Source organism: Rhyacophila brunnea, unplaced genomic scaffold (assembly GCF_057557595.1).
Source record: "Rhyacophila brunnea isolate RB1 unplaced genomic scaffold, BYU_Rbru_1.0 scaffold_21, whole genome shotgun sequence".
Classification (NCBI taxonomy): domain Eukaryota; kingdom Metazoa; phylum Arthropoda; class Insecta; order Trichoptera; family Rhyacophilidae; genus Rhyacophila; species Rhyacophila brunnea.
Window position 1 is genome coordinate 9,547,618 of NW_028232871.1, and position 13,797 is coordinate 9,561,414.

The 13,797-nt window shown below is 35.2% G+C and overlaps 1 protein-coding gene across 1 annotated transcript in view; it reads right to left on the minus strand.

Moving 5' to 3' along the window:
* Positions 1-13,587, minus strand: part of Grip163 (gamma-tubulin complex component 6) — a 31,475-nt gene extending 17,888 nt beyond the window's left edge. The window contains exons 1-7 of the mRNA XM_085949111.1: positions 13,023-13,587; positions 10,958-11,156; positions 8,810-8,991; positions 7,383-7,554; positions 4,910-5,059; positions 3,692-3,903; positions 1,411-1,582 (exon numbers count right to left, since the gene is read on the minus strand). Coding sequence (XP_085805237.1) covers positions 1,411-1,582; positions 3,692-3,903; positions 4,910-5,059; positions 7,383-7,554; positions 8,810-8,991; positions 10,958-11,156; positions 13,023-13,430 — 1,495 coding nt within the window. The 5' untranslated portion in view covers positions 13,431-13,587. The remainder of the gene's footprint in view (positions 1-1,410; positions 1,583-3,691; positions 3,904-4,909; positions 5,060-7,382; positions 7,555-8,809; positions 8,992-10,957; positions 11,157-13,022) is intronic.
* Between the last annotated feature and the right edge of the window lie 210 nt (positions 13,588-13,797).

The following is a 13,797-nucleotide window of genomic DNA, read 5'->3' on the forward strand; positions in this document are numbered from 1 at the left end:
TAATACCAATAATTTGTGGCTTAGTACGAGGTAGTCCCAGAAGTACCCGACCTGACGTATAGATGGCAGCTGTTGTTTGAAAATAATGACTATGCTAGAAAGTACCAACCTTATAAAGCGTTAGATCGAAATTTGACGAGGCTACGTTTTTCAATATTTGTTTGACAGCCATCAATAGTGAATGCTCTCAGTGAATTTGTAAACATGGAAAAAATTGGTCATCGCTATGTGAAACAATACTTTCAATTGAAAGGCTTCAGTCCAACCAATATCAAAGCGGAGCTAGATTCTGCTCTGGGGGTGTCTGCTCTTTCGTTTACAACAGTAAAATATTAAGAAATAAAAATATTTTTTCCAAATTTTTTGTGTTTTCTTTGTTAGGTCGGGTACTTCAGGGACTACCCTTATATTTCATAATTATTCAAACAGATGTGACTGTGTTTGATTTTTTAGATTACGCAAATCAATCGACAGTGGCTAGTAATTTGGGTTTAAAGTCGGACACGATAACTCGTGAAATTTGTATGTGCTGTCTGTCGATTACGTCGTCATAGAGCAAGAAAACTCGCTGAATGCAAAGAACCGGTTAACAGATTTTTGGCCTATTGGTATTAGATGATATGCAATCCATGAGATGTCGGGCGATTGTTATGGAGCAGTTTGCAGCCAATGAGAAGGTATTATAATGCTACGGTGTAGGTAAATCAAAACCGAAAATGAGCTCTTTATGACTTTTGACTATGCAAGGGAACATATAATCTGCTTGTGTAGAATGGCTCTAAGAGAAAATTGGTTAGATATAGCTACGATAGTATGTATACAGACTCAAGTCTAAAGAAATGTATTATAAGTCCACACTTCAACTGATACTGGGTCGAAACGATTGATTTGCTAACAAGCCTACTTCGTACTAATAAACTATACGGAAGAATCAAAGATGACAATATCATACAGTAAAACCTCGTTAATACGAATTCCATGGGACCGAAAATCGAAAAAAAATTCGAATTACGAATTACGAAATGTATGGGGGAAAAATATTAAAATTTTGAAAAAAAAAAATTTTTTTGATTTTCGTTAATTTCGTTTCTGATCATAGATGTGCCTACCGAAATGGGTCATAAAATGTCAGGATTATTTTTATTAACTTTATATATAGTAATTTTTGATGTTCTAAGAAAAGTCTCACAATTTTCGATGATTGGCTCATGAAATAGTGTACTTTATTACGATTTATTGAATATTTTTATATGCCAGGACTCTGAAATCATTTCGAATTATGAAATTTGAATTAAAGGTATGGTTTTATATGAAAATAATGGTCAAGGGACTTTTTTTTCAGGAAAATTTCGAATTACGGCGAATTTCGAATTATCAGTGTTCTTACTAACGAGGTTTTACTGTACTCACTTGGATTCCATATTTGATATATCTTGGCGATAGTCTGTATCTGTTGACTGAGCGGCTTTATTTGTCTAGAGAGATCCAAGAGACCAGGAAGATAGTTTCTTTCGTCTCCAAATATCTTCTCAATTTGAAGGAGAAACCAGCCGAGATATTTTCCCAAACTAACTCGCATACACTGAAATGAGAAAAAAGTTAAATTATAAGTTGCTTACAATTATGTACATACATACTAGAGCTCCTCTTATACGAAGAAAAAATTAGTACAATTGACTAGCTGTCCTATTCGACAACTGAATCAAAGGCATTCAAAAGACAATCGACAGGCTGCATAATAATTTGTCCCGTGTTAGTTTAAAAATCAACATGAAGAAAACTAGTGTTCAGTGTAATAGCACATGTCCTGATCCAGATTTCCCCTGATAAGCAACGGGAAAAACATTAAGTGTTCACAGCTTTAAATACTTGGGGGTGCATATCATGGGAGATGGCATTTTGTAAATAAAGCTCGTATTTTGAATGAGAATGGCCAGATCAATATTCAACTCGATGCGGAATATCTGGCACTCAGTTAAAACCAAATGCTACAATCTGCTTGTGAACTCCCCCAGTGTCATAATCGAACAAGCTAACAAGCAGGTTATAAACAATTTACCGAGAAAAGTTGAAAACCGGTCAACTTTATGCGCTACACGCTGGCGTGTGGGCCTACTGCGTCTGCACAGTAGAGCGATGGTAGCGACCTCCCGGTAAAAAAACGAATTACTCAGTACGTCCTGTCAAAATAGTACCAAAAATGACGGTTTCAACTCGCTAGCTTGTTGGCTTCTGAGCGAGTGGAAAGTTTTGTGTGTCATCATCACAATCACCACTAGCTGACTCGCCCGCTTTTATATTCGCCAACAAGCAGCTTTTCAATGTTATTGAGGCTTAATACAAAAAAGTTTCCAACAAAGATGGTAAATCTAATGAAGCGGCAAAGGGAAACAAAGAATTGCATTCCTGAATACATAATAATATTCATAGTCAGGTGAATTGTCATTATATAACAGTAGGAAATATATTTTTAATAATTCTAAATTCGCTGTAATTCGAAATTTTCACAAAAAAAAAGTCCCTTTTACATTAATTTCATATAAAACCATACCTTTAATTCGAATTTCGTAATTCGAAATGATTTCAGAGTCCTGGCATACAAAAATATTCAATAAATCATAATAAAGTACACTATTTCATGAGCCAGTCATTGAAAATTGTGACAGATTATTTTTAAAACATAAATTACTTATTTTAAGAAGGTAATATAAATAATCCTGATATTTTATGACCCATTAACATACACGGAATCGGAGGAATTCGTATTAACGAAGTTTTACTGTATATTAAGACATTTTATTGGGAAAGGTATAGTTGGTATTGGTAGGTCCCCAAGTTTTATCATCGGTGTCTGGGTGTGTCCGAATTAGTACAAGTCAGTACAAAAATGGTAAACAAAATTCCCCTAGAATTAATTTCCTGAAATATCATCCTATTTATCTCTTGAATCTTGAAAATTCTGATAAAAAGTAATATTTTCCTACACACTTATGTTACACACAATGAAAAAAATCAAAACAAATATTGGAATACAAGGAATATTGCTCCCACTTTCTAAAATGATGGATGTTTAATAAATGTACACCATACAATTTAAAAATAATATTATAAAAGTAGGTACCATATAAGAGTATTATTAAAAACTGATATCTCATTAGTTAACTCCATTAATTATTTTTCTTAGAATTGACGATTTACACCTCTTGAATGTAGTATTTTTATTGTTTATAAAGAATAATGATCTATTATTAGGTTTTTGATGATTTATTATAATAATATGCTATCGAGTGTATTGTTATTGCTGACACTTAAACTATTCATAATTTGTTTATTGTATTTTTGTGACCTCTGACTAGATAGGTAGGTAATGGATTTTTTACCTACTTTATTGTATTGATTTACTATATAAGGTAGAGTTAAGAGCGTTCGTTGTCAGTGTGTTTACCTTTGGTGAGTGTACACAACGCCTGAAGATGCCGAAAGGCAAAACCCGGGTCGCAAAAAACGACTTAAATGGAATAGTACAGAGCTTGAATCCATTAGAATTTAAATTCAAATTCCATCAAGTACCTTTGGTCGATAGTATTAATATTATTAAATGTACACCTAATGAAAAATCAGTTAGGAACCCTCGATTTAGATGACTTTACAAGCAGTTGTCATTTATAACTCACTATCCAATGCACCGTACCTGATAAACGCATCCTTGCTGCGATATATCCTTTCCCAGTGGTATATATCTATTCAATTGATTTAATCTGTGATAACAAGTGCCGGTTATCAAAAATTCCCGAACAAACGACGCCAGGTATCCTTGCAGGAGACCTTCCAAGCAGAGACCAGGTTTCATTCGGAACGAGTTGAGTTGTTCGTCATATGTGAACGAGCTGGATTGAACACCGACTGAAAAGGGAGGATTTTTGAATTATGCAAAGACATAAAAATTACTGTACGCATACAGCATCCTCGTTAGAAGGTGCCTGGGATCCTTTGACATCTCAACCCCGGCCTCTTTAAATAAAAAAATGTGTTTACACAAAATAATTTAATTAAAAATTGTCAGTAAGTGCAAGGACCTCAAAACTAAAATTTGAATTGAAAAAATTAATCGAAATACAGTTTATTAAAAATTATTAAAGATGGTTGTCGTGATTGACGGAATTTGAATGCTAGATATTGTTATTTCAAATTTTAAATAACTAGATACCTAATATAAAAAAAATCTGTAAGAAATACAGGGGACCCTCATTATCCGAGGGTAATTGGGACTGAAAAAATACCTCTTAAAACGGGGACCAAAATTACTTAGTAAATGGGTTTAGAAAAGAAAAAGACAGAAATAGTGTAGGAGTGTGGGATTGAAAGTGACAGTTGACGACTGTGAACGTGTTTTTATGTATTTTTAAAGTTTTTTGCATTTCCCTGCAAATTCATAACTGCGGGGACTCAAATAATGAGGAAGCCCTGTATCAATGAATTTCAACTACAATTTTGTAAAAACTGCAACAATATATTCCATATAGGATTAACTCAGCTGCAACCAAAGACACATAAAAACTTTTACCCCAGAATCACAGAATTGTCGTTTTGCATAGTGGATTTCATCCAATGCTTCTAAGTGATGTAATTGAATTTTCTACTTTGTAATATTTACATACAACAGTCACCTATGATGGTGGAGCGGTAACTTGTTTGAAAATCATGAATCTCGGGTTCAAATCCCGGGTCTGGCGAATCTGTTGTCTTCAATGTGTGTTTGGACTCAAAGCATGGACCTAATAGGTTGAGGAAAGTGGCTAACATCCATTTCTCATAAAACAAAAATCCACCAACCTCTTAGTGAGGCGGGCAAGATACTCATCGGGTTGTAGAGGCGATTAAAAAAATTAGTATATACACAAAGACTCACTTATTAAATACCTCAGATGAGATATAAACTCAGTTTCAGAAATGACATTCAGTTCAGTCATTTTTTTCATGTGAACCCGTTTCCAGTGCGACATATTCGAGAGTGACGATGAAATTAGATTTCTTTTTTCTACTACAGGCGGCAGTTTAGCTGGAAAAAGAAATAACACATACTCGTAAGTTTAAAATGAAACTTGTAAATCTCGTAAATCCAAAAAATTCTGACAACATAGAAGGAGTCTGATACGTTACTTCTGTTATGACATTTGAAATTATTTTACAAGCGCATGAAGCATGGTTAAGTTGGCATACTCCACAAATATTAACATCGCTCAGTTGGCATTTATATTTTGCTGACACACACAATGGCGGCCATTTTTTAATGTTCATTGTGATTAGTTACTCGAGTGCAGTTATAAACCGTTTTACACAAATTTTACATGAATTACGAAGTGTAGTAGTATTGACTGCTTATCTAGTCATCGTGACGGATTGTCTTTTTATACGCCCTGAAAATTGGGAAAAAATTTCATAGCAGTAGTGTGAAGTTCTCTGCAAATGAACCTGCAACGACCAGAGACGAGAGGTCCAATTTTTTGCTTCAATCTCTACATCTACCTATAGCGAAGGTTTTTTCGTTCGCATTCATACACTTAAGCCAGGTGGCATATCTAAACTCGTCTCGACTGCAACACGTCGAATAATATGTTGATGTGATTTTATTAGTATTCACAAAACACATGTAATTTAATGTACATGTTACGCCGAATGTGTGAAATTGAATATTACATGAAATGGGCAAATTTTTGCCTAAATCATGAAAAATGCAAGCCCGTTGCCTTATTCATGAATTAGACAAAATATCTGGAGAGTGCGTGAATTCGGCAGTAATTTTTCTGCCTAGTTCATGTATTGGACAAATTAGATAGTAGCGCTACGGTGGTATTTTTTGCAACTAAACTAAATGTATCAAAATGCTCACGCATTGGTCAAAATGTACATATTATTATCTATGGTCAAAATACATGATCGCGCTCCGGTGGTGTTTTTTGCAACTAATCAAACTAAACAAATGTGTCAAATGTCATTGATTATAATATAAAAATATACCAATCAATAACTACAATGACGTTCATATCCATTTACTAGGCGCAAAAAAAAATTAGAACTATAATATGATAACGGAAGAATTTTATTGAAAAGTATTTTCGCGATTTGATTCGTGCTTGGGTATCAATCGTACAATGGTCGATTGAATGATTGTGATAGTTTGTTAACACTTGATAGCTAACCTCAAAACGGACATTCAGTTGAATAATTTAATTCAGAATTACAAAACCTAACCTAACCTAACCTAATAATAATAATATTATATTATGTACAATTATAACTAATAAAACCATCCGTATTAAATTTACTGTTTCTTCTGTCATGTTGACAGTTCAAGAATTCCATACCCTGGCGAATTCATGTACTCAGCAGAAAATTTACCTAATTCATGAATAATGCAACAGGCTTGACTATTACATGAATTAGCCAAAATTTTGCCCATTTCATGTAATAGTCAATTTCGCACATTCGGTGTTACATACACACAGCTCGAATGTGACATTAGTTTGAATAAAACAGCTGGTGTCATAGCAAGCAACAAATTTCACCCGACATGGGGCAAATTTATATTACCAAACTATAGTACATATTCATTCATTTCAGCTAGCCGTGTGACGTTCATGGAATTCCGTTCAGTTTTCATTTAAGACTATATCCCAGTTGAGACAATTTTTAATGTGCGACTGGGCTAACAGTACACAGAATAGCCTCTGCAACGGCCAGAAACGTCGAGGAAAGGAGGAAAAACACACGATGACAGCCCAAAAATATAGTATAACAATGTCTCAAACAAGTGTTTAAAAGTTAATTTTTTCACGACACATTGTAGTCTGATTCCAGGACGGATTACTGCCAAAAGTTGTTAAGTCTCAAAATCATGTTGTGTAGTAATTGCAATTTGAAGTTTGACATATCCTCTAAAATCAGGCATAATGCTAATTTTTTTGTGCTTTTTGTGCATGTTCTATATATCGGATGACCTTGAATTTTTGTTCTAGCATACATATATAATATATAGACACATAATCCGGTGTTAACTCCAAATACCTAAATTATTGACTTACTAACTTTTGGCAGCAACCCCACAACATACAGAAAGGATTGATTTACCACCAAGCTATGGTTGTTAAAAAACAATAGTTATATAAATTAATGATACTAAGGGCTTGAATAGACAAAGAGCGGTCAGGCGTTCTGCATTCCTTTTTCAGCGTTCTTTGTAGTGACGACCGGCGCGGTCTGACTCCCTGCTGTGTGCACAGTTTTGATGAAATCCATACAATACATAGAACGCTGAACTCTGAACGCGGAACGCAGAACGCCTGACCGCTCTCTGTCTGTTCAAACCCTAAATCAATTCTTACATGCTTCATCCCAAATATCAAGATATATTTTTGTCTCTCTACTAGCCAGGTCCCATATGTTGATATTGGCATCTTGAATATCGTCATTCTGTATGTTCTCTGAACCAATTTTCTCGTGTGACGGTAATAAATATGACAAACTGGATTGGGTAGAGATGACTTTATTGTTTTTCTGCAATTTGAAATAAACAAATTTTACCATTATTATAGCTAATGGTAGTCAAGATTCGACAGTTTTATGCATTAACACAATCACTGGTGACCTTTTAATTACCACTTTAAATAACACGTTAATTATATCTAATAGCCAACTGCTCCAAGCATGCCAGTCGCGGAGTTAGCACTAAATGAGTGAAGGCAAAGAGTGCAGTCTTACTGAAATTCTACTAGGGATGTTTAGTAGTGAAACTGAACTTTTAAATGTGTTTTAATTGCATAATCAATGCATATCTGAAAGTGAAATACATACCTACATATCGTCGGCCTACTATGCAAACCTTCTATGTCTGTTTTATGTAAATGTTTAGAAGAGAGTTAAAACGTATTAAGTATTTAATACATTTCTTTTATAAATAAAAAAGTTTTAAATTTATGATATAGGTATCAAAGAAGAGTGAACTTTAAATAATAGTATGGTAAGGTAAGTTTTGGTGCAACTTAATTTAAAAGAGACAAAAGAACAAAACAGTTCCACTCAATCGTTATGATGATTCATAGTTCTGTTAGGTCGAACTACCAGACAATACTACACAAGATTGGTTTTATTTGTTTGAATGTGTAGAAGTGAAAAGGTCTCAGGACGAATATTGACTCTCGGTATGTTAAACTTAATTTTTGACAATAATAGCACCTGTACACGTGCATGAATTTACTTGGACCAATAGTGTGTATTTTAAACGATAATAACTGTAAAAGTGTTGACTGTCTCTTCAATCTCATTCTTCAAGCGTAAGAGAGACGCTGCGTTGCCATCATATTGGTGCTATTTGACAGATTAAGACAGGTTCGGACAAATTCATAGGTAATCGGTAGACGTCAAAATATTCTGTGCGGTGTAGTTCGTATTTCGGCAGGTTCGTCACTATCGCTATACTTCTGAAGCTTCTGAACTTTTTTGATACATGCATGTAATCTTGCAACTTGCACGATAATACGTGTTTACACATAAATTCTCTTGTTATGGCCGCGATAATAAATGTACTGTCAGCAGTAAATCTATGCACATGTAAATAGGGTATAATTTTGGGTAATCTGATTATTCATTGATTTAAAAATAGAAAGGTCAGAAAATGGTACGCCAGATTGCTATAGATTATGTTATAGTTTTGTAAGTTAATCTGAAGGTTATTGGTAAAAGGAAGATGATTTATAAAATGTGTGGTGAAAACCAAGTGGGCTACATCTTGCAAGAGAAGAACGAAACTTACTGTAATAGGATATTCCTGAGGTATGTTGATTTCTCTTGGTCCAGTCAATCTGGGAAATGATGGAAATTGTTCGTAGCAGGATACGCTGGCAATGTTTGAGGATTTCATATTTCTTAGAGTCATAACACTTGGAGATTCATCCTCCACATTCATGAATTTACCCATATGAAAAAGATTCATACCTGAAAAATGAGGTGTTACATAATATTATTATATCGTCACTGTTCTGGCAGAAAACACTAATTCGAAAAAATGACATTTTGAGTTAGTACCAAAATGTTTCTTATTTCAAACTTTACTGTCTGGAAACCTCTTAATAAATAGACAGTCTTTATTTTAAAGTCATCCTTTTTACGATTTCTTAATAAACTCACATAATAGACCATTATTTCAAACATTTTAACAACTTCAAAGTCAAATTACTCAAAACTAATATTCTCCAGTTACTGTGTTCTGCCAGAACAGAGACGATATTCAACTCCATCTACTTTACATACTGCTGGCAATTTTTCTTATTTTTATTATTGATTTTCTCCGCTGGAGGACATAGCGATTAGATATAGCGTGAAGCCACTAAATCGGTATTTGTTCAAGTGAAAAACCAGATAGGAGGCGGTGTGCCAAGGAATGAAATTTATAAGGAGTTCGTGAGGCATTGCTCAGCACACACACGCCCATGTTAGTAGCCAACTATACTAGAACCATCATAATATCTTGGCTATAATTTTATAGTGCTGTATGCAGTGTACGGACTGTAGTAGGGGTCGGGGGCGTAGATTTATATCTGAAAGTGCAGGGGGTCCATAGTTCCCCAGATCACCATTACGATGTCCGTAGCCAAGATATAATGGTAAGGCTGTCGTAAAATGTTTACCTTTCATTATCTAGGATAATAAATTGACAGCATATATTTTTTTCTTTTTTTTGAAAGAAACCGACCACAGAGAATGGATTTATAAAAATTCCAGATCGAGTACCATTAACCTGATCCGTGCCACGGACGAATTAACTCGCCAAAAGCATATATGTCGCGTCAGGCCACGGACGAATATATTCGCGGGTTCTTGTAAACGTCATCAACTTCTGAATAAACATTCTGTGTATATTTTCTAAACAATATTTATTATTTTAGTGTGTAAAATATTCACGATAAACTTGATAAACATGTTGTGTTGCTAAGTTTTCACAAATATATGTCATTCCGTTCCTATTTCATATTTTTTAAAGGATTTATTTTATTCCGAAAATAGGTGGCCTACAAGTGTCCACCTAGTAAAAATTGGCTGGCAGTGATAAGGATAATAAAAAAGAAAGGGCCTGTGGCGAATGGGTGTCAACGATTAACCAAGCCGTAATAAATTGAACGACTCAAGCACACCTTCCGCTCTGCAACACTATTAGTAAACTCTGCACATTGTGTTGACGCGCACGCCATCGCCTGCTGTCTCCTGTGGGATCTGATGGGAGAAATAGTGAAAGTGCATGTTGCGCATGCAGAGGCTAACGCGTCACCTTATAGTGTTATTTGTCCCAGGTACAAATCCTGAGTCTGACAAATACGCATATTGTTTTTCAATGTTGTGTTTGGAGTTAGAGTATGGACCTAATAGGTTGAGCAAGTGGCTAATATCCATTTCTCGTAAAAACAAAAAATATGTTAATACAAAACCTTCACTCTGTGGAGGCCCATTGTATGATCTTCTTAGAATCGGACATGGACAATTTATAAGCATAGTTAACTGTACTGTATCGAAGTTTATAGATCCACCAATAGAAGTTGTACGCTAAGTGAGGGCACCACATGCTAATATTTGACATATCATTCAATACTTTTTATACTGTGATTAGCTTAGTTATAAACTCGAACACCGGACAATTTGAGATGGTATCTCTATAGTAACCAAACATTACAAAATCAAAGATAGAGCACTATGTAGTGACTAGGGTAATTTGAAATATTTGTTAAATTCTGTTATGCAATGCCATCACATTCACGAAGTAAAATCACTACTGGCAACCATCAAGATTCAGCGCAGAAACATGATTTTTCCACCAGGGCTACAATATTGTGGTTTTACTGCCAAGGTTTTTATTTAGATTGGTATTGCCATCTGACGAGAATTTTTTTTTTATGTTATCAATACTTACCAGGTTTGCTTGTGAAAACCTCCCCATTAAAATCGTAATTCGATAAATATTGCTTTTCGAGCTGTGGGTTGTTTCTGAGCGAAAAAGGCATCTCAAAAATCTGCGGGGGATAGTGCAAATACGGCGTGACTCCATCTTCGTTCCGCCGGAAGCTTTGCTGTCTGAGCAACTCTTCAATCCTTCCAAAACTGAACGGGTCCTGTAAGAATAAGCCAACTATTATAATAATTTGAAAATAGAGTCACTATCAAATGTTTTAACCCAATGTTTACGGGCTCTTTTAATTAATTTTTTAATTAACGTGTTAATTCGCATTTGAAAAGCAATTAGCAAAATCACAATTTTGTGCGGCCCGTAAGCATTGGGTTAATACAAAAACTTCAAATGATTCTCTCCATGTTAGAAGTTATCAAAGTGGACAACCTGCCACCAAACGACAAGAATGATTTAGTTATAATTTTATTGTAGGTACACAGAAAAATGGTTGAAACAGAATATTTTTCAACTACTGACTGGTCAACTACCAATCATTGTAATAAAAGATTTTTCTTCGCATTATTGAGGACTATACAATGCCTGGTCTTCTCTTCAGGTGCTACAACTCTACATGGCTCTCGGCATCCTCTAGTATATGCCTTCATCCAGGTCTGTCCAAAGCCGCTTCCCTCCAGCTTAAGAGGTCTTTAAATATAACTCGAAAATATCTTGCACAAGGTCGACCAGGTCTTCGTCTGCCTTCCAACTTGCTTTGTCATGAGTGACTCGTCCATCCTGTATACATGGCCCTGACAACTAAGGTGGCCCAATTTTATGGACTGTACGATGTGCGGGACCCTGAACAAAGCGTACGGCTAGTAATTGTAACTCCGTCTCCACCCTAACTGTATGATACTACGCAGCACGGTTTGCTCAAATGAGCCCAACACTCTTTTCATGCTTTTAGTCATGCACCAGGTCTCCGAGCCATACATGACAACTGGGCTTATTAGTGTTTTGTACAAGATGCATTTCAAGTGTCAATTCAATGCCTTGGAATGTTAGCAGCCACATTAGACGATTAGAAGTGAGATCTGTTACCTAGCACAATTCTCCTTTTAATTTCTAGGCTACTCTGTCAATATATGACTCTGGGTAGAATGGTGTCAGATTCTCCTGGCAGTGTAGGCAACTCATTTAGGTTGGTGTCGTTACTTTCAAATAACACTAACACCGTTCCGAAGTGATTTCGTCAAGGCAGCAATGTCAGAAGAATCTGTCCTTCCTCTACACAAAATTCTTGACTCTCTCAAAAGCGCTGTCCTGCATCCTGAAAGTATCACAAGATCTATCGGGCTCTCTTGATACAACTATATATTTTGTTTTCGCCGCATTACAAGTGAGTGCTAGTGTGCTGGCATTTTTCTCGAGGTCTACAAATACTTCTCTAACAGTATTTTTATTCCAGCCTATGATATCAATGTAATACGCAATACGCATATTATACTTATTGACATTGATGTCAGTAATTCTTAGTTTTTTCCAATGCTATATTGAAAACCAATGTGGCCAGTGGATCTCCTTGTCTGAGGCCTGTTAGTGTTTCAAATGTCGTCAACATCACATTTTGAATTCTACCTTGACACTGCACTTTGGCTAGGGAGAGTCTCGCTAATCCAAAGTGAATCCAAACTCGGTAATAGTGTTGCATGACAGCATGACATTTTATAACTTTCTTTTTAGACCAAACCCAACCTAACCTAATCTAACACAACCTTAGTGTGTGATAATGATACATCGAAATGTATGAAAACTATTCTATTACATTCAACACTGTCTATCTGTGTACGCTGCCTTAAATACTATGAATAGATGGTGGGTATCAATGTCAAACGCATGTTTCTCTAGGATCTTTCGTATGCTACATCTGGTCTCATTAATGGAAATTGTGATTTACCTTTCACATGTAGTCACCAGCCACCATATAGAATAATAAATTCAACCTATAATGATTTCATAAAACACATTTTGTGAATTTCAAATAACTAGATAAAATGGAGACATCAACAGGCAAGGTAAATAAACATACCTCAAACATCTGTTTTCCTTCATCATTGTGCACAGAACCTCTCAAAGAAACGACACACGTCAAAGTCTCATTAAAATAAGGAACATCTTTACTCCTGTCTCTATCTACCAACCAGTCAATTTTCTCTTTTAATTCGGCAATGTTATGGTAGTCAACAATGTTTTTCTTTTTCGTATTCTTGATATAATAGTGTGTCAATATATCCATTATTGGTTCGCATGGTTCTGGTGGTACTACAATATCAGATTTATTAAGTAATATACAAAAAGCTCGAGATCTGAGTTTCTTTTTAAGGGTGCCATAGTCTTCAGGAGCTCCATAATTTGACGCTATTTTGTCGCATAACTTTGTCATCAAGAAATAAACACTGTCACAGGTAGAGTAATCGTTTTGGTCTTGGCTGTCCATTATTAATTAGCCAATCTTTTAATTCGTAATCAATTAATTATAGTATATAAAATGTGAACATCTAGGACGCCGTTTTCAAAAATCAAAATCAATTAAATACTCCCTCGCACTGACAACTAACTATTGTCTATGGTTATTACTGTCCACTAAAAAAGACGAAGATATTTTTCTACTGTCAATCCAGTGTTGCCATATTTTGAAAGTGGAATTATAGTACAGTGCCTTCAAAATTATAGTATTTTGGCCAAAAATATAGTACGCGTTGAGTGACCAATAATTTTCTGCATTTTCAAAAAATTAAACGTGGGGTAATTAACGTCTTCTTTTTCTTAGACAAAATATCCATGAAAGTTTATGTTACTACGCC